The sequence below is a fragment of the Sapajus apella genome, unplaced genomic scaffold, assembly GCF_009761245.1.
Source record: "Sapajus apella isolate SASKATOON/1434 unplaced genomic scaffold, GSC_monkey_1.0 scaffold21, whole genome shotgun sequence".
Classification (NCBI taxonomy): domain Eukaryota; kingdom Metazoa; phylum Chordata; class Mammalia; order Primates; family Cebidae; genus Sapajus; species Sapajus apella.
In genome coordinates this window covers 5,058,801-5,083,991 of record NW_022436961.1, presented here as the reverse complement: position 1 = coordinate 5,083,991, position 25,191 = coordinate 5,058,801, and the positions used below count along the sequence as shown (strand labels likewise).

The 25,191-nt window shown below is 40.9% G+C and overlaps 1 protein-coding gene across 15 annotated transcripts in view; it reads left to right on the top strand.

The window, feature by feature from the left end:
• The window catches only part of TACC1 (transforming acidic coiled-coil containing protein 1), a 128,681-nt gene that overhangs the window by 88,305 nt on the left and 15,185 nt on the right, over nt 1–25,191 (top strand). For 5 of the 15 annotated variants that reach the window (XM_032288163.1, XM_032288153.1, XM_032288164.1 and 2 more), the window contains 7 exons: nt 6,353–7,466; nt 10,504–10,539; nt 11,821–11,881; nt 13,702–13,909; nt 17,875–17,927; nt 23,119–23,244; nt 25,050–25,126. In XM_032288163.1, coding sequence (XP_032144054.1) covers nt 6,661–7,466; nt 10,504–10,539; nt 11,821–11,881; nt 13,702–13,909; nt 17,875–17,927; nt 23,119–23,244; nt 25,050–25,126 — 1,367 coding nt within the window. In that variant the 5' untranslated portion in view covers nt 6,353–6,660. The remainder of the gene's footprint in view (nt 1–6,352; nt 7,467–10,503; nt 10,540–11,820; nt 11,882–13,701; nt 13,910–17,874; nt 17,928–23,118; nt 23,245–25,049; nt 25,127–25,191) is intronic. The other 10 variants (XM_032288159.1, XM_032288162.1, XM_032288158.1 and 7 more) reach the window with 5 other exon arrangements.

The window sequence follows — 25,191 nt, the reverse complement described above, 5'->3', positions numbered from 1 at the left end:
TGCACACCCCTTTTCGAGAATCTCAGGTTTTCAGCTTGGTAAAAGCAGCTGGTGGGGATGATGTAGAGAGGAGGAAGGATCTAAAAGGAGTGGGTACATGTGGAGGAAGAGGGGAAGGCTCTGTCCTTGTCTTAAGGAGATTAGGGCAGAAATAGAAAGCTAGGAGAGAGTTTAGCAAAAGGGTATTCTCACAGACTTCTTTCTTTGGGGGGCTGTGGGATTGATGGTGAAGAAGTCCGGTAACAGAGAAGAAAAAAAACCCCAAGAGGTAAATGAATGTGGGACTTATTAGAAGGAGGGGAAACGGGCTTCTCAGCTCCTGACAGCTGAGTGTTGGAAGCGCTTTACTTCCCTTCCCTTTAATCATTAGGTTATCTGGAAGCTGTAGGGAAAGAACACATAGCCCTGGATATTCCGGCCCTGGGATCCTGTGAAGGAGAATGGTAGTAAATGTTTGGTGGTCCATGACAAAAAGAGTGGAAGAGAAATTATGTAACTGTAAAAAAACTTTTAAAAACTAGGATCAGCTTCCAACACACATACAAAAACAGAACTTCTATTCCCATTGCCCAGATAAAGGACTATCAAGATTTTGCCATACTTGCTTCCCCCATCCTCTTTCTTTTTCTTTTTTGTTACTTAGATATTTTTAAAAGCAAATTGTAGATATCATGTCATGATGCCACATATGATCATGTCATTATACCTATGATGTTATTATTAATAATATACTCTTAATTTTAAAAGATATTTAAAATTTGGCTTTATCTTAGTTTTTTGTAAACTTGTTTTTTTAATAAACTTTTGGCTGAGTGCAGTGGCTTACACCTGTCATCTTAGCATTTTGGGAGGCCAAGGCAGAAAGATCAGTTGACACCAGGAGTTGGAGAACAGCCTGAACAACATAATAAGACCCCGTTTCTAAAAAAAATTTTTTTAAAAACTTAGCTGCGCATGCTGGTCGTGTGCCTTTAGTCTCAGTTTCTCAGGAGCCTGAGACAGGAGGACTGTTTGAGCCTAGAAGGTTGAGGCTGCAGTGACCTATGATTGCCTCGTAGCACTATAGCCTGGATGACAGAGCAAGACCCTGTCTCCAATAAATAAATATTTAAAACTTAAAAATTTTTAAATTAGGATTTAAAGTAAGTTAAAGCTCAAAGATGAAAGCGTGGAATGGATATCACTTGTTATTACGTAGTATTCAGTGTGAATTCCGATGATCACATCTATTTCCATGGCTTTGGTGATGTCAAATATTAGCCCTAGCCCAGATTTCTTCTCTGAGCATACTACCCATTCAACATCTCTGCTTCAAAAATCCCACAACAGGCTGGGCATGGTGGCTCACACCTGTAATAACAGCCCTCTAGGAGACTGAGGTAGGAGGATGCTGTGGGCCCAGGAGTTTGAGACTAGCCGAGACAATATAGTGCAACCCCATCTGTACATAAAAATTAAAAACTAGCTGGCTGTGGTGGTGTGTGCCTGTAGTCCCAGCTACCTGGGAGTCCTAGGAGGGAGGATCCCTTGAGCCTAGGAGTTCGAGGTTGGAGTGAGCCAGAATCACACTACTGTGTTCAAGCCTAGATGACAGAGTCAGACCCTGTCTCTAAAATAAAGTATAACAATGTATTTAAGCTATGTTTAAAAAATTTTTTGGAAATGAAATATGGAATAATTTTAAAAATCCTGAAACAGTTTTCAGCATGTCTAAGGCCAAACCCATGGCCTCACTCCAACAGTCCCCAAGCATTCACTAGAATTTCCTGCATCTCATTGAATGGCACTAGTCTAGTTCAAAGGCTAAAAACTTACAAATCATCTTTGCTACCTCCTCCTACTTCAGTCCTGGGTCCAGCTTATCACCCAGCTTTATCAGTCTCACCTCCTTATTTCCTCTCTAGAATGTAACTCCTCTTCCCATTCATTAGCATCACCCTTGCCAAAGCCCCTAGAATAACATACTAGCAGTTTTACATGTTCCATGTTTACTCTCTTTAATCCTTTTCCACGATGCAACTGGGGTCTGTTCAAAATATAAATCTAAGTATATTGTCTGCTGCTTAAAAACTCTTTATGGTTTCCTGTTGCTTTTAGAATAAAACCAGATTCTTGATAAGGCCTGCAAGGCTCTTTAAGCATGTTGCCTTTCTATTTTCCCAGCCTCATTTCTCCCCTACATTCTTTCAGTAATTACTCAATTAATGTCTCTCTTTCCTGATAGTCTCTAAACTGCATGAAAATAGAGCCCTCCTCTTTTTTGCTTGCTGTTACATCCCCAGTGCCAAGCACAGAGCCCTGTACATAAAAATGCTCAGATGTTTGTTGAATGACTGAGTGAATGTGTGAGTGAATGGAGGGGCAGGGGCAAATCATTCCTGATGGATAAGGAGCTGGCTTCTCTTTGCATTCATTGCCTGTTAGTTTTCTCTTATATTGATTTGAAATCCACTTTCCTCTTAATATTAATAGTTGTCCACATGATCCTAATTTTATCCTCTGAAGCTACAATAATTCTAATCCCTTTACCTCAAGCGCCCTTAAAATATTTATAGACTCTATAATGTTTCTTAGTTTTCTAGGCTAAATATCTTAGTTTAATTGTTTACAGATACACCACCTTGATCCACATTCCTCTAAGGACGTTCACTTTTTGTCCATAGTTTTTTTAAGATGAGGAACTTAGAACTGAATCAGAATCTAACTGAATTCACAATCCCAGATGTTATGTGATGAGAGAGACTACGAGAAACTGTTCTGGCCATCAAGAGATGAATTTAACATAAGGTTTAGCAGCCAGGCCTTAGTGTTGGACAGATTTGAGTTTGCCTACTGGTAAAGACTGATGTCTCGGTTCAATAAGATAATCCTAGTGAGCTCTTAGTAGCCCATTGCCTGTTCCATCCAACCCCTCTGTTTTACGCAATACTGTTGTCATTGATGTTTCTGTTTATCTGTTAATGGGATCTGAGGTTGCATTGGCTATGTGCTCAGTTATGCCACCATGGGTTGTGTTGAGTTTGCAGTTAACTGCAATCACATGTGAGAAAATGTTGGCCGGTTGCTCAGGTAGGTCTCTCATCCTGTACTTATATGAAGGTTTGCTCTCCTCCTCTGGGCTCCTTGAGGACATTGCATAGGACAGGATTGTAATGCCTATCCTGTCATATCCGAAAGGTTTATGTATTTGTCTCTCATTAGGTGGCATCACTTGATCTCAGAATCTTGGGATTTGAGTTTTCTATGCACTTAAGTTTGGATACATTTGGTTTCAAAGGGCAGAAATCTACTCAGACTACCTCAAATACACATACATCATTGAGAAAGGGGAGTTTCATGGAAATTAAGCTGGGGCAGTATAAGTAGGCCTTTGTGTGCATTGAAAAGTCCTCAGGTACCTCTGTTCTCTATCACTTGTCTACTGGGATAGGATGGTCTTCTGTCTCTATTTTATCCTGATCTCAGTCTCTTACAGATCCACTTACTGTCTTAACAGATAAGAATCTGAATTGAGTATTTGTATCAGTTGGATAATGCAAATAGTACTTATTTAGGAAAAGACTAAGTAGAACAAGTGTCTACTGCATATATATCTTACGCGATATTAACATTCTGTAGGTCCAGAGGAGCCATTGGACATCAACAGCTTAAATGTTAGGGATGCAGATGGGTACTGAGTTTCCAGGCACAACCTGACAGTTTTAGGATTAGATTTTTATGCAGTGAGCAGATTTGAATCCTTGGAAGTTAAAAATACAAATCAGTCATTCACCGCATAATGACTTGTCATTATGACATAATGACAGTCTTGATCAACGACTGACTGGATATACAATGTGATCACATAAGATTATAATATCATGTTTTTACTTTACCTTTTCTGTGTTTAGATAAACAGATACTTAGCATTGTGTTACCATTGCCTGCAGTATTTCAGTACAGTAATGTGCTGTTCAGGTTTGTAACCTACGAGCAATAGGGTATACCATAGGTGTGTAGTAAATATACCATCTAGGTTTGTGCCAGGTACACTCTATGATGATCACACAATGACCTACACAATGATGAAATTGCCACAATGATGATAACCAGAATCCACTGTTAAGCAACACGTAACTGTATTCCCTATTCCACAGAACAGAGTTTACATAATCAGACTGTTTCAAAAACACAAATGGAAAACTTCCCATCTCTGCCCTAGAATTGCCTCTCTATAGACTGAAGAACTAAAAGAACCAAATAAAAAAATTTATTGGAAAACATCCATAGCAAATGAAAGGAGGTAGGCTAATTAGTTTAATATAGGCTAATTAGTTTCTGGGTAAATATCACTTGAAGTAAATTGTGTACAAGAAAGTACACATGTATTACCAATATTTTACAAATAAAATTTTTATTGTTACCAAATCTATCATGACTTACTTAGGTAACAAGTTCTTCCAGTTTATTAGTTTGATTTATAGTAAAATGTAGTACAAAACAGTTTTCTAGATGGAGAAACGGTGGCTCAGGACCATTTCTTGCTTGTCAGTATATGGAAAGGGTGGCTCTCCCACTGTACCACGCCACCCACTCCTGCTGGGCACACCAGGATAAAGACGTTAAAATACAGCCTCTTGTATAGGGTTTTCAAGATCTGTTACTTACAGTGGGATCATCTATAGTACACCTGAGAGATGCTGAAAGTCTCTTTAAAAGGTCATGTGTATTAGTTCCTAGAAGGCCTATTCATCCCCACTTATTTACATATTACTATGTTTAGAGATGTACCTTCTACTTTAACCATAGTTTTCAAAATCTTAATGCAGTGGAACCTTTTTCTCAAAAAAAAAAAACATTATGTGGACTCTGATATATAACAGATTTTAAAGTGATTTATATTATAGTTATAAAGATTGAAAGCATTAGTTTTAAAAACAATTGTATTTGTGAGATTAAAACATACAATGTAACTAAATCAGAGTCTAAGTAAAAACTAAGCCGGACATGGTGGCATATACCTATAATCCAAGCCACTCAGGAGGCTGAGGCAGGAGGATGGCTTGGACCCAGGAATTTGAGATCAGCCTAGGCAACACAGCAAGGCCTTGTCTAAAAAAAAAATCGAATTTATTTCAGTAGTGTTTGGGTTACATGTTATTGAAAGAACCTTAGCTGTGTGTGGTAGCTCACCCCTGTAATCCCAGCACTTTGGGAGGTGGAGGCAGGCAGATTGCTTGAGCCTAGTGAGACCATCCAAGCATGGTGGCTCATCCCTGTGGTCTCAGTTACTTGGGAGGTTGATGTGGGAGGATCACTTGGGCCTGGGAGGTCAAGGCTGCAGTAAGCCATGATCAGGCCACTACACTCCAGCCTGGGTAACAGAGGCACTGTCTCAAGAGAAACAAAAATAAAAACTATTCCAGTGATATTCCAGTAGTACTTGACTCTGATCCTGGATCAGGATTAGGAAGTAGGATTAGAGGGCCATCTCTTAATTTTTTTAAAAAAAATCATGAGATATTATAACCAATTCACTGAGTTTTCTGTGCTACTCTTATTTCAGATATCTACGTCAGGAAATCACTTTGTGCTTTAATGAAATTACCTCATTCACACCTTCCTAATATTTGTAGCATTCATCCTAGTAAGACCCCAATTAAAAAGGATTTTTATTTTTCACAGGTGATTTAGAGAATTCCTGGCCCGGCTTAGAGACAGAGGTTCTAAAGAAAAAATAACTTTATTGTTTTATAATTTGTGTCTTAGTGAAATAAGAGCTATTTGTTTTAAAGCCATTTCCATAACTGGTTTTTCAAATTAGCTTTCTTATTTGGTTCTTATAGTTTTTAGGTCTACAGAGAGATGATTCTGAGTTGGTCACAGTAGGTTTTTTAAGTTTATTTTTGGATTCAGATTTGTTCACTGCATAAAACTCTGACCCTAAAGCTGTCAAGCCATGCCTAGGAACTATCCTAGTGCCAATCTGCGTCCCTGCACCGTAGCTGATGGTTTCTAAAGATTCCTGCAGACCAGTTTTAACCTACAGAATGTTAACATCACATAATATACATTGCAGCAGACTGTCGCTCTGTTTATCCTTTCTCTAAATAGTTCTTTTGGTGTACTTGGTATTCATATCACTTGGATAATGCACATACACAACTTGGGATAAGAAAATTCATTTTAGGGTGTTGTGCCAGCTGTTCTCTTTTAGGCTGTGCTGCCGTCCTTGCTGAACTTTAGAGATGCTTAATAGAAGTAAAGAGGAAAGAACTTGCTATTTGTTTATGTGAATTTAGGTAGGATAGAATATTTACCAATGACAGAAAGATATTTCTTTAATAGACGTTTTTTTTTTCCCCCATTTTAGAATCACAAGAAGCTGATGAACAGCTTGTAGCAGAAGTGGTTGAAAAGTGTTCATCTGAGACTTGTTTTAAACCTTCAGAAAATAAGGTGCAACAGCAGGCTGTTGATTCTCACTCACTCAAGAATTTCAAAGAAGAACCTGAACATGATTTTAGCAAAATTTCCATCGTGAGGCCATTTTCAATAGAAACGAAGGATACCACAGATATCTCGGCAGCCCTCGGAACAAAAGCAGCTCATGGCTTTGTAACTGCAGTCTCAGGCAAGGCTCTGCCTTTCAGCCCATCAGGCACCCTCCAGGACGAGGCAATGATAGAAGGCAGTATGGGGGTCACCCTCGAGGCCTCCACAGAAGCTGATCTAAAAGCTGGAAACTCCTGTCCAGAGCCTGTGCCCAGCAGAAGAAGCAAGCTGAGAAAGCCCAAGCCCGTCCCTCTGAGGAAGAAAGCAATTGGAGGAGAGTTCTCAGATGCTGATGCTGCTGTGGAGGGCACACCTCTCCCCAAGGCATCCTACCACTTCAGTCCTGAAGAGCTGGATGAGAACACAAGTTCTTTGCTACGAGGTGCCAGGTTCCAGAAGTCCCCCCCTGACCTTAAGGAAACTCCCAGCACTCTCGGTAGTGACACCAACGACTCAGGGGTTGAGCTGGGGGAGGAATTGAGGAGCTTACCTCTCAAGCTTGAGTTTGATTTCACAGAAGATGTGGGAAATGCAGAGGCCAGGAAAGCCCTTCCAAGGAAACCTGGCAGGAAACCGGGTAGCAAACTGACTCCCAAGATACAAAAAGATGGCATCAGTAAGTCAGCAGGTGTAGAACAGACTACAGACCCAGTGGCACGAGACGGGCCTCTTTCCCAAGCATCTTCCAAGCTAGATCCTAGTCAGTGGGATAACCCCAGCTTCAACCGCTTTGGGAGCCACTCCATTCTGCAGAACTCCCCACCCCTTTCTTCTGAGGGCTCTTATCACTTTGACCCAGATAACTCTGACGAATCCATGGATCCCTTTAAACCAACTACGACCTTAACAAGCAGTGACTTTTGTTCTCCCACTGGTAATCATGTTAATGAAATCTTAGAGTCACCCAAGAAGGCAAAGTCGCGTTTAATAACGTGAGTGACAGCGGGCTCTGGGTGTCGTGCTCTGTGTCTTCTCTGTGAGTTAGGCAGCCAGCTACTTTTGGCTTTGGTGAACTGAATTTACCTTTGAGGTGCACCTAGGTTGATACAAAGCTGATAACGGTATCCTGCAGTCTTCACTATTTGGCCTAACTGTTGTGTGGAATCAGAAATACCAGAGGTTTCCTTTTGTATTTTTATCTTATTCTGAATCCTCAGCTTAATCAGCTAAGCTCTTCCCCTGGCCCTAGGACTTTTCATGTTTTTATGTTTGAGAAAAATAAAGAATGATATGAGAGATAGGTAGAGATTTGATGGTTTTCAGAAATCCTGGCTGGGCTGTGAGGAGTCACATTATAGACAGTTCAAATGTCAGTGCTTGCCACCGTCTTCAGATTCTTTATGGATAAGACAAATTCCAGTCCTGTAAATTACCTGTGTAGCGTCAATAACATGTGGGAAATGGTCCAAAAGGTTCTTGTAGAAAGAAGTCTTTTTACATAAACAGCTGTGATTTTTGTTGGAAACAAACCTACCACTAAAAGTTGGTGAGAATTCTTGTCTCCATGTGTAGTTTCTGGCTTATCAGTAAGGAGGTAAATTTGCAGTGAGAATGAAGAATATTTTAAATGTTCAGTTAAAACTGAGTAAATTAGTTGGTTTAGACAGTCCCCCCATCTCTCCTGGGAAATTATTTGACTTTTGCAAGGTCCTTAGAGTTTTTAGCATAATCACCTAAGGTCATATTCCATATCAAGTTTCAGTTTAACTTTGCTGCAGGATTACTTTCTCACAAAACCTGAGTAGATGGTAATACAATCATACATCACTTAGGCACAGGGTAGTTCTTAGAAATGCATCCTTAGGTGATTTTATTGTGTGAACATCATAAAGTGAACTTACACACACTTAGGTGGTGTATCCTACTACACATCTAGGCTATATGGTACAGCCTATTACTCCTAGGCTCCAAACCTGTACAGCACATTATTGTACTGAATACTATAGGTGCTAGGTGTGGTGGCTCACACCTGTAATCCCAACACTTCTGGAGGCCAAGGTGGGAGATCCCTTGAGGCCATGAGTTCAAGACCAGCCTGGGCAATACAGTGAGACACCTTCCTCCAACGCCCTGTCTGTTAAAAAAAAATTTGTTTTTCATTAGCTGGGAGTAGTGGTGCATGCCTGTAGTCTCAGCTACTCACGAGGTTGAGGCAGGAGGATTGCTTGAGCCCTGGAGGTTGAGGTTGCAGTGAGTCATGATTATGCCACTGTACTCCAGCCTGGCTGGCAGAGCAAGACCCTGTCTTAGAAAACTACTATAGGCGTGTAACACAATGGTAAGTATTTGTGTATCTAAACATATTCAAGCATAGAAAAGGTACATAAAAATATAGTATAAAAGATAAAAAATAATACACCTGTATAGGGTGCTTACCATGAATGGAGCTTGCAGAACTGGAATTTGCTCTGAGTGAGTTAGTGAGTGAGTTAGTGAGTGAGTGGTGAATGAATGTGAAGGCCTAGGACATTACTGCACACTACTATAGCCTGTATAAACACTGTACACTTCAGCTACACTAAATTTATTTAAAATTTTTTCCCTCAGTAATAAAGTTTAGCTTACTGTAACTTCTACTTTATCAACTTTTAAATTTTTAAAGAAGTTTTGACTCTTTTGTAATAATACTTAAAACACAAACACATGGTACAGCTAAACAAAATTATTTTCTTTATATTCCTATCCATAAGTTTTCTTTGTGTAAAATATTTACTTTTTTATTTACTTTGTAAAATTTTTTGTTAAAAACGAAGACACAGACACACACATTACCTAGGCTTACCTAGGGTAAGGATCATCAGGACATCACTAGGTGATAGTTTTTCAGCTCCATTATAACCCTGCGGGACCACTATCGCATATATGAGTGAAATGTCATTATGTGGCACTTGACTGTATATCCTTTTGTGGCCCTATGACATTTTACTAAAACATTTGGGTAAAACGTAGATATAAATAAGGACCAGTGAGTTGCAGGATGAAATATGAAAAAGGAGTATGAAAAGCACCATGTTTGTAGTTGTCACTGTAGATCTGTTGGGGAAATGCTTCTCAGCATTACTGTGACATAAAAACTCCAGGTGGCATGGTGACTTTCAGCAGAAAGGAAGACCCCCAAAGGTTTAAAGAGCAGAAGGATCAACTTCAGAACCAAGAAAGTAGAGTGATACAGAAACCAGTTCTTCAGCAGCCCCAGAAAGGCTAAGGGGAGTGAAATGTCATTAGTAGCTCTCGATCTGTTCTTTGATTAAACATAAGCAGTTAAATGGTTGTTGAAAAATATTATTGATTGGGTGTCCTCTTTTGTGGCTTTTAAGGTTAGTTCTCTCTAGACAGCACTTCGGGGTATGTACTGGGCGCGTCACTGCCTAGGTACTTCCTCCCCTAAATGTGGGATGCTTCTGCCTACTGAAGTTAATAAGGAGTCATTTGTGAGAGTTTCAGTTGCATGCAAGAAGTGCCTTAAAAAAGATGAAATCTGGGCCAAATAAAGGGTAATTTGTTCTGCACTTTATATTCAGCAGCAAGGAGCACCATCTCGAGTCCTACCACCCTCACCCTCACCCAGTAGCCTTTTTCCCTATTCTGTATTTGTCGAATAAACTTCTTGATCTAATACACTTAATAGATTTTTTTAAAAGTCTTCGTGCAATCAAGAATGTTGTCTTCTTGTTCTTTTCAGAAAAAGGAGTGCTAGACCTCTTGAAAGTTTATTTTTCATCTATAAATTTGAGTTTGTGGCATTTCTGAGTGTTTCTGCCAGTCTCTTTTATAGTTGAGGTCTGTTCATCATTCACTTACTAGTGATAGCATTCATGACTATGACATTTTTAATTTATATCTCACCTCATACAAAGATTTTTGCAGCTTTTACATCTGCCAGACTAGAGTTAAATATCCCAGTCTTTACATGATTTTTTTCTCCATCTGTCTGTCTCTTTCCTGTCTCTAATTTTGTTGGTGCATCAGGACTACTGAACAAGTGAAATTTCTCTGTTTTCTGTTGTAAGTACTCCTGCTGCTTCTGTTTGTCCCTGGGACCATTGGCAGTTTCCTCTCCTCCCACCCTCCCCCAGCCATCTCTCCATGGCATGTTTGCTTCTAATTCTGAGTTTGATCTTCTGATGATTTTTTTGCATTTCATCAGCCACTTCATGAGTCAGCTTAGCCTTGCAGTTGTCCATACCTAAGGGAGTAGGGCTTGGCCTTTACACCTTAGGTGCAAGAGCTTGCACTCCCTGGCTTGGCAGGTGTCACATGGCGCTTTGACAATACCAAGAACTGGCTTGGCCCCAAGATCATCACAGCAGTGGTTTGAGGGACTGTTCTGCTATTTAATATTAGAAATCATTGGCTATTTTGGTAGGATAAAGCTGCTGACTTGGAACAGTTAATAAATTTTACTGAGTCAGCTCAACTTGAGTTTGGTGGCAGAGGGTGGCACTCAGTAAGAAGATTAGGGAAAGAAGATCATGAACTAGTGATTATGCATATTCCGGTAACTTACGTGCTTGTCTTTTTATTTTTTCTCGCAAAAGAAAAAAAGTTGCAAATAACTTTTTTTCTCTTTTTTTGGTCACAGTGGTGTTTTTACTGGAAATACTAAGTTTATTAGAAAAGAATCTGAATTAGTCCTGTGATCACAAATTGTGTGCTAGTCTACAAATAACAAGTGGTTCAAGCTTTCCCAAGTTTCAGGCTTTGTGCAGTATGTGGCATTCATCTTTCATCTTACTACTTAATAGGAATGGTAACACTTTACTATATATTTTTATTTTTATGCTTTTTAATGACCACAGTTCTTCTCTGTGAGCACACAAGTCTAACTGGAACTGTTTTACGAGACTTCTATGGCTTTTAGTGCAATAAAGAATTTTTAAAGAATCTGGTCCAGCGTGATGATTTTTCTATGAACGTCAAAGCCAAGCGAGTGAAGCTCAGAGGAACTGAATGTCTTCAGCTGCTAAGGCTGTACTGTATGAAAAGCTTTTGGTGGCGTGTAATTAAAAACTAGACATCAGAGTGCTAGTGTTTGACAACTCACAGAAGCAAGTGAGGGGGTCTTTTCAGAGAATGAGCTCAGCTGTTGGTCTTTGCTTACCCCGTCTCTCCCTAGAAAACTCAGAGGCATAAAAGGTGTCCCTGCCTCTCTCACGCGGTGATGTTTGATTTGTGTGGTGCTGTACGCTTTGGCTTCTATCCGCACACACTGCTGTCTGCCCCATTTCATACGTTGACAGTTGTCAGTGTGATTCCAAACTGGCTTATTTGTGTTTCTTTTTCTAGGAGTGGCTGTAAGGTGAAGAAGCATGAAACTCAGTCTCTTGCTCTGGATGCGTGTTCTCAGGTGAGTCTGTGCCCATCCCCAGAATGTCTCTTAGACCAGGGGTACCCCAGCGGGAGTTTGCATCCCCCTGGCGGGAGGTTAAAAAGGACTTTCCAATGGGTGCCTCAGTACTCAGCTTTAAGAAGCCAATTTCCAGATCCTTACTTCCAGATTCTCTTCCCTGAAGAAAAGGACCCTGAAGACAAGGGAACCCTTTCACAATAACACTCTCTCTCCCTCCCTCCCTCCCTCTCTCTCTCTCTCCCTCCCTCCCTCCCTCCCTCCCTCCCTCCCTCTCTCTCTCTCTCTCTCTCCCTCCCTCTCTCTCTCTCTCTCTCTCTCTGGCTGGGGGAGGGAGTAAAATTCCCACTCTAAATGCTATAAAGATGCATCACCACAGGGTGTGAAAGTCTCCAGGGCACCAAAGGGAAGATTTGAAATATTGGTGTAGATTCTATAAAGATAATTGACTCTTAATATCTGGATGATATTTTTCTTAAGTCAGTTGGTTTTCCAGTTCATTGCTTTCAACAATGTAGAAGGACTTGAGTTGCCAGCTGATAGATCTAAAAACAATGTTTGATGATAGATTTTTTTGGCACATAACTTGGAAAGGGGTTCAAAGAATTGAGAGGCACTTTCCTTACAGAACTACCTTCTGTTTCATCTATTGTTTATATAAATAAGGTTTCTTAATGGTTATAATTTATAAAAATAGAAACCAGGAATAAAATTGATGTTGACCTTTGTTACATTCTAGCAATAAATAATATCCATCCATGACCATATGAACTAATTGCAAAACACAAACCAAAACCCAGGCCTATCTGATTGCAATGAGATCCTTTTGTTCTTTTTATGTCAGTATACTTATTACAGAAATACATTCATTGGTTAATAGAATCCAGTTTAACGTAACTTTTCCTATGCAATTTGGACCAGAAACTTGGTATATGGTATAGATGTAAAACAGGGGTGTGGTGGGGGGAAATTTGCAATCTGAGTTATTTTTCATCTGTTAGAAATGTGTAAAAGATTCTCCCTCAGATTTTGGTAAAGTAGGCAGCAAGAGCTATGAAAAATCTATCTTTGGTTATCTTTAAAAAAAAAACCCATATATTTATTGTACTATAAAAGTTTTTTTAAGCATTAGTGAAATAAAACGTTTTGTAATTGATATAAAAATTTGTGTTCAGACTTAAAGAAAAAAATTTCACAGAGACGTTGGATAGAGATCTTTAAAAGACTTTCAGCCATGCAGATGTTTTTCATTGGAATAATTTCTTGATGTAAGTGGAATGGAAGAACAGATTTAGAGACGAAAAGGAATAACACAAATTTCTGACTTAGGAACTTGTTCATGTAAATTTAAAATGGATCATATGGCATCAAATCAGTCAGGTAACTAGATAGCATTAAGCAAATTCAATATTTAGAATATGCCAGATGTCACACCCTTTGCAGTTAAACTTATGCCAAAGAGTTTTTAGATGTCACTTGAAAATGCAATGGGGTACATAGATTTAAAAAAAAAAAAATAGAAGGTATACGAACAAAAAAATTGAAAACCACTGTCTTAAACCACTTAAACTGCTTGCTTACAGACTTAACCTAGAGAAGCTCATTTTTTAAAACAGACTCAAATTACAGAAGCTAGGGTGTATAAAACAGCATCTCACGATTGAAAGACTCCAACCTCCTCCTTGCTTTGTACCCAGATCTGTGGTTAACTCTGTCACGTATCTGTATGGAGTTGTGTCCGCTTTGTTCCATTCGTGGGATGTCACTTCCCCATTGCTTGACCCGCTAAAGGGTAGCATCTTCTCTGTTGTGTTTCTCAGGATGGAGGGGCAGTGATCTCCGAGATTTCAGACATTTCTAATAGGGATGGCCATGCTACCGATGAGGAGAAACTGGCATCCACGTCATGTGGTCAGAAATCAGCTGGGGCCGAGGTGAAAGGTGAGCCAGAGGAAGACCTGGAGTACTTTGAATGTTCCAATGTTCCCGTGTCTACCATAAATCATGCGTTTTCATCCTCAGAAGCAGGTATGGAAGCATATCTTCATCTTTCTAATGTACATAAGCATGGAAATGCCTGAAAGCCTAATAAAGTAGGAGGCGCCTTACAGAGATTAAAGAATTGGGTCACTTGAAGGATAGATTTAGGATGCTGACCTATGCTTCGCTTCTTTACCTGGAAAAGGGACACAAAAAAAGTGCTTATTGAAGTACTAGGGATACAGGGATACTTGTGGCAAGTTGTATAGTAGATGCTGAGGTATGTGAGACTGCTTGAATTTATAATTTTATGTGAATATGGTCATATCTTAAAGTATAGTGGTGTGTTAGATCATTTGCGTTGCTGTAAAGGAATACCGGAGACTGCCTAATTTGTAAGGAAAAGAGGTTTATTTGGTTAATGGTTCTTCAGGCTGTAGAAGAAGCATGGCGTGAGTACCTGCTTCTGGTGAGGGACTCAGGAAGCTTCCAATCATGGTGGAAGGCAAGGGGGAGCACATGTGTCACATGGCGAGAGGGGGAGGAGGATGCCAGGCAGTTTTTAACAAACAGATCTCACAGAAACTAACAGAGTGAGAAGTCACTCATTGCCACAAGGAGAGCACCAAGCTATTGATGAGGGATCCTCTCCTATGAATCAAACACCTCCCATTAGGCCTCACCTCTAACTGTTGTTCAGATTTCAACATGAGATTTAGAGGACAGGTATTCAGACTGTATCAAATGGCCTATGACTATGTCATACGTTTGACTTTTTTGTGATTGTTAAGCTCATTGTTTAACTTACAGAAATAATAGCTAATACATAGGGTGCCTTACCCTGTGCAGGCATTGTTCTAAGTGCTTTGCATTTATTCATTCATAGCAAAGTTACCCTTTTCTCCCTTCTTTGGAGAAACAAAGTAAGGCAAAGAAGTTAAGTAACTTGATTAAAGTCACTTGGCTAGTGTAGGACAGAAAAGTGGTATCTTTTTCCTCCTTACGACAAGGTTCATGGCTGAGACATCTCTAACAAAAGACAGATCAACAAGAGAAAAGCATGCAAATATATTTACTATAAGTTTGACATGACATTAGAGCCTCCAGAAATGAAGACCCAAAGAAACAGGGAAAACTGTACTTTTACGGATAGTTGTGCAGAAGTACAGTTGGAGGACAGAAGAATGTGATCCATTGGTAATAAACTAGGGGAACTTAGCAAGTCCTTTTTGTTCCAATTCCTCTTGGTGTCTGTGTCTTTCAGGATAAGGGCATTGTTTTTCTCTGGGTATAGGGAGGACTCCTCTGAAATGAGGTCTTGCGACCTATTTTCAGGGGAAGGTCTGAGGGATTCCTTTATGGTCTGCTTCAGGGGAGAGGGAAGGAGAGGGGCCAGGAGACCTTCCTGCTGCTGGTTCCTCAAATGTGAAAGCGCCATATGTTGGTGTAGTGTGTTCTGAACCTTGTAAATGGTAGAACTAGATTTGACTCTAAGCAGCCTGCTTCCATGGTTTTTAGCCACAATGCCAAAGTGTGAAGAGATTATTTTCATGACACTAGGCTACTGTAAATTTTCTTGGTACAGATGTGGTAGATTGAGATTGACCAGTGCACTGTAGCATCTTTCTTAACATGCTAATGAGGAACCTGGACTAACGAGGGCTGCAGCCTCTTACTGATAGACTCATCAGATCATTCTAGAGCTAAGCCTCTCTTTTGGGTTCCCAGTTACATCCTTGGCCTTAAACTTTACTTATGAGAAATTTAGAACCATGTTCCTGACTACATTAAACATTATTAAAAACTCAGATCTTGCTGGGCACAGTGGCTTCCACCTGTAATCCCAGCACTTGGGAGGCTGAGGTGGGCAGATCACGAGGTCAGGAGATTGAGACCATCCTGGCCAACATGGTGAAACCCTGTCTCTGCTAAAAGTACAAAAATTAGCCAGGCATGGTGGTTCATGCCTGTAATCCCAGCTACTCAGGAGGCTGAGGCAGGAGAATCACTTGAACTCGGGAGGCAGAGGCTACAGTGAGCTGGGATCATACCACCGCACTCCAGCCTGAGTGACATGCGAGGCACCGTCTCAAGAAAAAAAAAAAAAAGCAACATAATTTTATTTATGGGCTTTTATGCATAGAATTTTAAAAGTCATGATCTGCCATTAAGCCAGGGAAGCAGATGGAAAGTCAGGACTTAGAGCAGTTTATTCCCCCTGACCTCCTTTCCATCCCAGGCCTCAGTCTCTCATCTATAAAATGATGTGCCAGGCATTGTTCCTGATTTTTTCCAACACTGCCTTCTGCCCTGACGTCTTTCCCAAAGACCTTGTTTGCCATTCCTCCGGTTTCTCTGGGTTAATCCTGAATATTCTTAACACCTGCCTTGGTTTCTTCCATCTGAAGTGTCTTCCTTTGCCACCTCCTACACAGTTCTGCACACCCCTTCAGGTCTCTCCAGCATGCTTTATCCTCCTGTATTTCCTGTTCCCCTTCCTGTTCCACAGCACCTAGTGGAGGGTGCAAATTATAGGAAGGTAATATTATAAACTTGCTGAGGTTAGACACCATGAGACGGTCATCTTTGAGTCATCTTTGACACAGTACATGGTAAACATTTATTGAATTATGTTCTTCCTCAATGGAGGAAATTCCTTCAACAAAAATGTATGTATCCCTATTGCATACAGTGCTATCTTCAAAGTTAGCAAATAGCAGAGGGAACAGATTTAAACAAGCAGTTACACTGTAACTGATCAGCCACATCACAGGCAAGTGGAGGCTGCATCCTGGGTGTGGGAGTGGCTACAGGCCCTGTTACGTTGGAGCTGGGTTCTGGTGGATACTTAACTAGATGTTCTCCAGGAAACAAGTCTCACACAGCCATGAGAAGGAAACTACCATGTTGGTAAAATGCCCAGTTGCTTTCTGTGAGTACATGGCAAGTGGGAAATGAGGTCGTGCCGTGGAATCTGAGCTTGATCCTATAGGTAGGGAGGGGGTTGAAGGTTTTGGAACAAGGGAATGATGGTCACATTTGTGTTTTCAATATTAGATATTGACAACAATAGTAGTTAGTGATTGCCATGTAGAGGATTGTAACTTTAAAGTTTTGTATGCTTTTCTGTATTTTTACATTTACTTCAATCAGTGGATCTTCTGTTTATTTTATTTATTATTTATTTTTTTTTATTTTTGAGGCTGTGTTTTGCTGTTGTTGCCCAGGCTGGAGTGCAGTGGCATGACCTTGGCTCACTGCAACCTTCACCTCCTGGGTTCAAGTGATTCTCCTGCCTCAGCTTCTCTAGCAGCTGGAATTACAGTCACCCGCCACCACGCCTGGCTAGTTTTTGTATTTTTAGTAGAGACAAGGCTTTGCCGTGTTGGCCAGGCTAGTCTCCTGACCTCAGGTGATTCACCCACCTGGCCTTCCAAAGTTCTGGGATTACAGGTGTGAGCCACCACACCTGGCCATCTTCTGGTTATTTTAAATGTCACCCTCCACCCTACTAGGGGATGGACCTGAGACAAGGAAGCCCGTTTGAAGGGTGTGAAGGGGAGAATCAGTTTTGCTGGCTTGAATTTTAAAGCTTATTATCTTATCTGCTGTATTAATTAGATCAAGGCCACCCTTCTGGGTTGGAATTTAAATTCACTCTGACTTGATGATTAAAAAAAATTTGGTGTTACACAGGGACCCCTTTCTGAAATAATACCATGGTTAGCACAATGCATTGTCCAAACTTTTAATGGACACAAGGGGGCAGCCTTGCTGTTTTTTCTGCCTGAAGGCTGACAAACATTCGTGACTCTTCTCAATGTCATAGACATATAACGCTGAACTGCACAATGCCCAACAAAATGCCAGCGCTCCTTTTAAATAAAATCTTAAAATGCTTTTCATGTATTCATAGTCATTCTCGACCTGCACTGGGGTCTCCAAGAACCTTTCACTAGGAGGGAAAGAAACTGACTCCTTGGGTTAACTATAAAAATGACTTTCTCTCTTAGGGATAGAGAAGGAGACGTGTCAGAAGATGGAAGAAGACGGGTCTGCCGTGCTTGTAAGTTCCTTAATGTGGAGGGCCAGGTGGGGCTCAGGTTTCTTTCAGTATTAATTTTAAAGCCCATGTGAATTTGCTAAATTCTGGTCAGTGTTAGGTGATGAGAATAAAATGTAAATAAGATACAATTTCTTCACTTGAGGAACATATAGTCTCTGCAGTGTTCTATACAGTGGCCCTACCTGCAGGTGGCTATTGAGCACTTGAACTGTAGCTACTCAGAAAAAGAAGAAGCATAAATGTCTCAACTTTTAATATTAACAACATGTTGAATGATAATATTTTGGATGTATTGGGTTAACTGAGGTATATTATTATTATTATTATTATTATCATTTGAGACAGTCTCACTGTTGCCCAGGCTGGAGTGCAGTGGCGCAATCTTGGCTAACTGCAACCTCTACCTCCTGGGCTCAAGTGATCCTCCTTCCACAGCCTCCCAAGTAGCTGGGACTAGAGGTGCGTGCCACCACACCCAGCTAATTTTTGTATTTTTTGTAGAAATGGGGTCTTGCCATGTTGCCTAGGCTGGTCTCAAATTCCTGGGCTCAAGCATTCTGCCCACTTTGGCCTCCCAAAGTGCTGGGATTACAGGCATGAGCCACTGCACCTGGCTGGTTTACTCAGTTCTTGAAACAAACTTTAAACTTCCTGATTCCCAACTTATTCATCCATAAAATGAGCAGCACCCATCTGCCTCATCGAAGTGGTTGTGAGGATAAGATGAAATGACAGTGTGAAAGATTTAAGCTGTAAAGTGCTAGAATACACTAGTGGTATGCTAGAATACACTGGTGTGCTAGAATACACTGGTGGGATTTGATAGGAAACATGGGAAAGAGTGAAAAAGAAAAGTGGCAAACACTGTCTCTGGAGCCAGTTGGTGAGGAACCTGTCATATGCTGTGACCTTTTAAAAGCAACTCCATTTGAACTTCCCAACATAAATTAACTTCTTCCTTAGAACATTGAATAAACATTGTATAAAGAAATTTCACCACGTAACACGTTGAATGAAAAAAATCTGTTTAATCAGCATTTACTTTCTAAGTTTCTCCATGTTGCTCTGAAGTCCATTCCTATGTGTCTTGTGCCCAGCAGCAGGTGGTGGCTGGGACTAAGGCCAGAGTACAGTCAGTGGTGGGGAGTCACTCTCACCTTGTTTTTCAGCTGTTATTCCACAGCATTTTTCACATAAGAAGCTAACTTTCCTTTTTAAGTTATAAACTTCTTAAGAGTTCATGGCCTGGTGCGGTGGCTCATACCTGTAATCCTAGCACTTTGGGAGGCCGAGGTGGGTGGATCACCTGAGGTCAAGAGTTCAAGACCAGCCTGGCCAGCATGGTGAAACCCCATCTTTACTCAAAAAAACAAAAACAAACAAACAAAAAAATTATTTAAAGAAATAAAGAAAAGTTGAGTTCATTTGGCTTTTCCGGGCATGTCTCTGTTAGAGTACGGCAGGGGCTAGTACTGCTCTGCTATGATTGTAGGCAAGTGACGGGATGAGCACAGTCAGCACACTGCCACAGATTAGTTGATGCAAATTCTCTTGCTGCTAGGACACAGCCACGGGAATCTGTGGTATCTGTGTTCACTGTAAATTTGCAACAGGGCTTCCATTGAGTTCTGTTGTCTATAGACAGGTCTTTGTTGGTCCTCAATTGTGAACGTTTTGAGGGACTGAGAGAAGCATTGGCAAACATGAAATGAAGCCCCTTCGGAAAGATATAATTGATTGATTTAGCATCTTCATTAAAGATATACTAGATGGCCCAGGCCTGAAAGAGATCTTCTGGCCAATTCTCTGTGATGGTAGATTCTATAACAAGCTTGTCCAACTTGCTTAATTTTGTTGTTCTGTCATTTTGTTTTAGGCTTTTAGCAGCCTGAAGCCATGGTTTTTAGTTTCTGTCTCTAGTGATAAGCAGAAAAGAGGGATGAGGAAGGGGCTTTACTGGCCCAACCAGAAACAGAAACTAAGAACTCATGACTGTATTCTCTCCCTTGGACACCCCTATGAGATGTTCTGCACTTTTTGATAAGCAACCTAAACAACTAAGGAAGGTAAAAAGTTAAATCCTAGGAGACTGGAAAAGATGGCCAAAGTAGGCCAGGATACATTCCTGCCCTTACACCTATAAGAGCTGCTGCATTTTGAGTAGTGAGGCTTATAGATGTGGCCAGGCAGAGAAGAGAGTGGTCCGGGAGAACTGGCATGCTGAAGAGCCTACTTAGCCTGGAGACATCATCTACCATCCAAGGTCTGATCTTCCACCTCCAGCGCAGGATACCGCCTCTTCTGGACCCCAAATGTGTTAGCATTGAGTTGTTTAGCAGACAGACTGAATTCATTTACCCCTCAACAAATGAATGAGCTGCTGAACTCTGTAATGGACATTGATGTTTCCTGGCTAAGATTTTTAGGGGGCTTATTTCCCAAATTCTCATGAACTTGGTAGCCATGGGAAGCACTGAGAATCTGTTTCCTAAAGTTGACTCAACCTGGGGACTCTGGCTTAAACTAAGAATTCACAAGAGACTGACCCATGAAATATTATTAATTTCATGACCCATGAAATGTTATTAATTTAAAATGTTATTAATTTGGAATCGGAAGTGTAACTGATGAATCAAGTGTCAGCTTGGCCTCCTGTATTACCTCCCTTTAGTCAAGTTACGGTTTCTTGATAAGAAACAAGGCACAAGAAATTAATGAGATGATTCAAAGGTCCAGGGGTGTATCAGCTATCTACTGCTGTGTAACACATTACTCTGACACTTAAAGCAAGTGTTTATTATCTCGTTGTTTCTGTGGGTCAGGAATCTTGGGAAGCTTTGCTGGGTGCCTCTGACACAGAGTCTGTTGCAGACTGCAAAGTATTGACCAGGGCTGGAGTCATCTCCTGACTTGACTTGGGGAGGATCCTGAGGAGGATCTGCTTCCAGGCTTACTCACGTGGTTGTTGGCAAGTCTTGGTTCCCCGCTGTTGGCAGAGACATCTTTGCCATATGGGCCTTTTCCTGTAGCTTCTCAAAACATGGAAGTCAGAGTTTGTTCAGAACCTAACCTCATAGGTGACATCCATGATGTTTGCCATATTCTGATGAGTCACTAGGTCCAGCCTACACTGAAAGGCAAGAGATTACAGAGAGAGGAGATTTGTACTGGAGGTAGGGGTTACTGGGTGGGCATTTTAGGGGCTGCCTACTGTAAGTGCCTTCTGGTTCTAGCGGTAGATATATTCCAAGAGAAAGAAGAGAGGTTTTGTGGGGACTTTGGACTTCCTTTGGCATAGTGGGCTGCCCTCCCCCAAGTGCTGCTGGAACATGGGCACTGCCAGCTTGTGGCTTTTGTATTTTTCTTTTCTGTGGCCTGAGACAGGTTTCTGTTTGGGACCCATGGCTGAGGTCTGTGAAGCCGTGTGCTAAAATTCTGTTTCTGAGTGTTTTCTAGAGAGAGGGTAAAACTATGATGACTGAAAATTTAAAAGTCACTGGTCTAAGTTCACCATGGACTTTATGTTTAGTGTGATTCACACAAGATGTAACGGATTGATTATAATCAATAACTAATTGATCAGTTATTGCACATTTAAGATTAAGATTATTCCAGGTCACTCTGGCATTTTGGATGTTCCCAAAGTATTAGATGACTCATTTATGTAAAAAGTTTACTTCCATAGGTGGGAGGTATAGCCACCAAAAATGCCTTTTAGGAAGGAAAATAGTACAAAGTCCATTAGTTCAACCATTGTGGAAGACAGTGTGGCGATTCCTCAAGGACCTAGACATAGAAATTCCATTTGACTCAGCAATCCCATTACTGGGTATATATCCAAAGGACTATAAATCGTTCTGCTATAAGGACACATGCACATGAATGTGCATTGCAGCACTGGTTGCAATAGCAAAGACCTGGAACCAACCCAAATGCCCATCGATGATAGACTGGACAGGGAAAATGTGACACATATACACCATGGAATACTATGCAGCCATCAAAAACGATGAGTTTGTGTCCTTTGTAGGGACATGGATGAACCTGGAAGCCATCATTCTCTGCAAACTGACACAAGAACAGAAAATCAAACACTGCATGTTCTCACTCATAGGTGGGAGTTGAACAATGGAACACATGGACACAGGGAGGGGAGCATCACACACTGGGGTCTGTAGGCGGGAAATAGGGGAGGGACAGCAGGGGGTGGGGAGTTGGGGAGAGATAGCATGGGGAGAAATACCAGATATAGGTAGTGGGGAGGAAGGCAGCACATCACAGTGCCATGTGTGTACCTATGCAACAATCTTGTATGTTCTTCACATGTACCCCAAAACCTAAAATGCAATAAAAAATAAATAAAATAAAATAAATGAAAAAAAAAAAAGAAAGAAAAATGCTTGCCAGTGCTTTGCTCTGGAACCTGAGTTTATGATAGAAGCGAGCCAGCACCTCAGAAGGCAAAGTGCTGCCAGAAGGGAGTGGAAAACTTAGTAGCAAGGCAGAACCAACACACAGACACGGACCTTGACTTACATTTGATCATTGTGCATATGGGCAACAGTGGTGCACACCCAGCAGGCTGGGTTACAGCAGGAGGTCGCCACAGAGCAGTGGAAATTCATGCTGATCCTGAATCATCCATGTTGAAGGGTAGGGGTGTGAGTTCAAAGAATTCAAATATATTTGCTATTTCTGCCTCCTTAGGCCTGAAAGGTAGTATTTTAGAAACATTTCCATCTGCAGTGGCTAAAGATACATGTAAAGCATTGATATGTAACAGGAGCAGCTGTCACTTGTTTTTGTTTTGCTTTTTTAAAAAAGAAAGTTCTGTTTACATGGAGCTTATCATCCCCACAAACTTAATCATGAGTGTGTTTCTCTTATCCATGTGGTTCTTTGGTGACTGACCCCTCTTATAAGTACACTTTCTCCCTTCTAGATCAGAGTAAAATTTCTCCAGGTTATCTGTTCAACAGAAGCTAAGACCACTCTGATAGTCATTATGACAGTTTTTCTTTAGGTACTTCCATAATTAGATTTGTTTTTTAAAAAGCTTCCCTCCTGCTGATTTTTCTTTAAACTTGGTTTTAAAGGGTGTGATCAATTTAGTAATGAGAAAGTTGTTGAAGGATGTCTGGGGTTAAGAAGCTGAAGACTGACTTATTTAATACAATCCCTTTCCCCACAGGGGCTGCTGGAGTCCTCTGCGGAGAAGGCCTCTGTGTCAGTGTCCTGTGGAAGTGAGAGCCCCCTGGATGGGATCTGCCTCAGCGAATCAGATAAGACAGCTGTGCTCACCTTAATAAGAGAGGAGGTAAAAGCTCTCCTGTTTAGTCTACTTACCACTCCATTTCTTTGTAAGGCCCGTGTGCCAGCAGGTAGATTGCATCTCTGCTGGCTCAAGTTATCCCAGGCTGGAAGTTCTTGTTTCCTGCAGCTTGTTTAGGTCATAAAAAGGGCTCCCTGTGGCAGTGGCTCTGGATTCCTGACATTCTGGTCTCTGGAGAAAAATGTTGACAATCTGAAATACTCTTAAGAATTATGTACCCTTCTTTCTCTTTCAACCCTGACATTTAAAATATCTAATTTTGCCAGCTTTGCTCATATGTGTAACTAAACCAGTGCTCTTATTTTGCAGAGGATATATGCTCATGCCTAAACATTTTTAAATTATTTGTGGTAATACACAGTTTCCTACTTCCATTCATTCTTTAAACAGTTCTACTCTTCTCTTTCTTGAACAGCCTTTGTTCGAAATAGATCACTGTTAGGACTTTTCTGGTTATGTGAAAAATATGAAAGACATTGTTGTTATGTACCATTAATCAGTTACCCACCCTCTCCTGTCATATTTCTGTGCTGTATTTTGTGTGTTTGGTTTGTATAATTCTTGATGATTCCACCTGTTCTTGAAGGTGTGACAATTTTATTTTTACAGTATGCTGAAATGGTTAAGCACCTCAGCTGTAGGTCTTTTAAAGCTTTATAAAATAGCATCAAGTTGGTAATGAGGGATGTCAGTCCTGTTTTCAAAACTTGGGAGCAATGGTAAGGAGGCCCACCAAAGTCTTTTTTTTTTTTTTTTTTTTTTTGTAAGACACAAGATACCCCTGTCACCAAGGCTGGAGTGCAGTGGCACAATTATAGCTCATTGCAGCCTCGAACTCCTAGGCTCAAGTGATCCTCCTGCCTCAGCCCCCTGAGTAACTGGGACTGTAAGCATGTACCACTATGCCTGGCCAAAATCTTGTAAATGAGAAAAGTGACTTTATCTTTTTCCTACTACCTAATGGATCAAAGTAAAGAGGTGCCTGGTTACCTGAAGCAGACAGGATACCTGCTTTGTTCTTGAGATCCCAATAAATATAACAAAACTACCAATTAGGAAGAGAGAGGCACAGACAGGGAAGTACCGTAAGAGGGGAGCCATGGCTGCCCATCCAAGCCCCACCCAGGGCAAATGGAGTTTGAGGCAATGAATTTAGAGTATTTCCTTCCAGTTAGCAAGAGCTTCCCAATTATGAGCCTGGGTTCCGGGCTGACCAGCAAGACTCTTACCCGTGGTGATGGGTCCTATAGCTAGATGTAGCCAGCTCAGGGTATTATACATCTGAGCCCCCTCCTTCTGACTCCATTTTTATGAAGCTGTCAAAAATCTCTATAGAAAGAGAATATGCTGCTCATGCCAACTTCCAGTGCTTTGATTTTCTGGCAGTTTCATTCTCTGGTGACCTGGCATCAGCTGCAATTACATGGCCTTGGTTAGGGTGAATACCTGCCAGTCAGATGGCTCTGTTCTTACTATCTGTTCCAGTCATGGTCTGCCCTGCAGAGCTGAGAGCTAGGTCCTGGACCAAGATAAAGTTCACAGAGGCTGTAAATACCACTTGGAATTTCTGGGAGATGTTCTACTCATCTTTGTTCTCATATCTGCATCCCAGCATCCTAGGTAGCTTAGAGTACACTTTCCCAAATGTTTACAAACATTAAATATTGAGGTTTATATTCCTAATACAGATTGAACATCTTGAGTTAGACCTGGTTGTGTGCTGTTTCAGTCCCCAGACTTAAATGCAAACTGTATTAGATGGGGTAAAACTAAGCTTTATTATACTCTAGATAATCACTAAAGAGATTGAAGCAAATGAATGGAAGAAGAAATATGAAGAGACTCGGCAAGAGGTCTTGGAGATGAGGTTAGACTGGAGGTTTTGGGGAGGGGCTGGATACTTGCATGCACTGTTAGATTTGATACAGATGA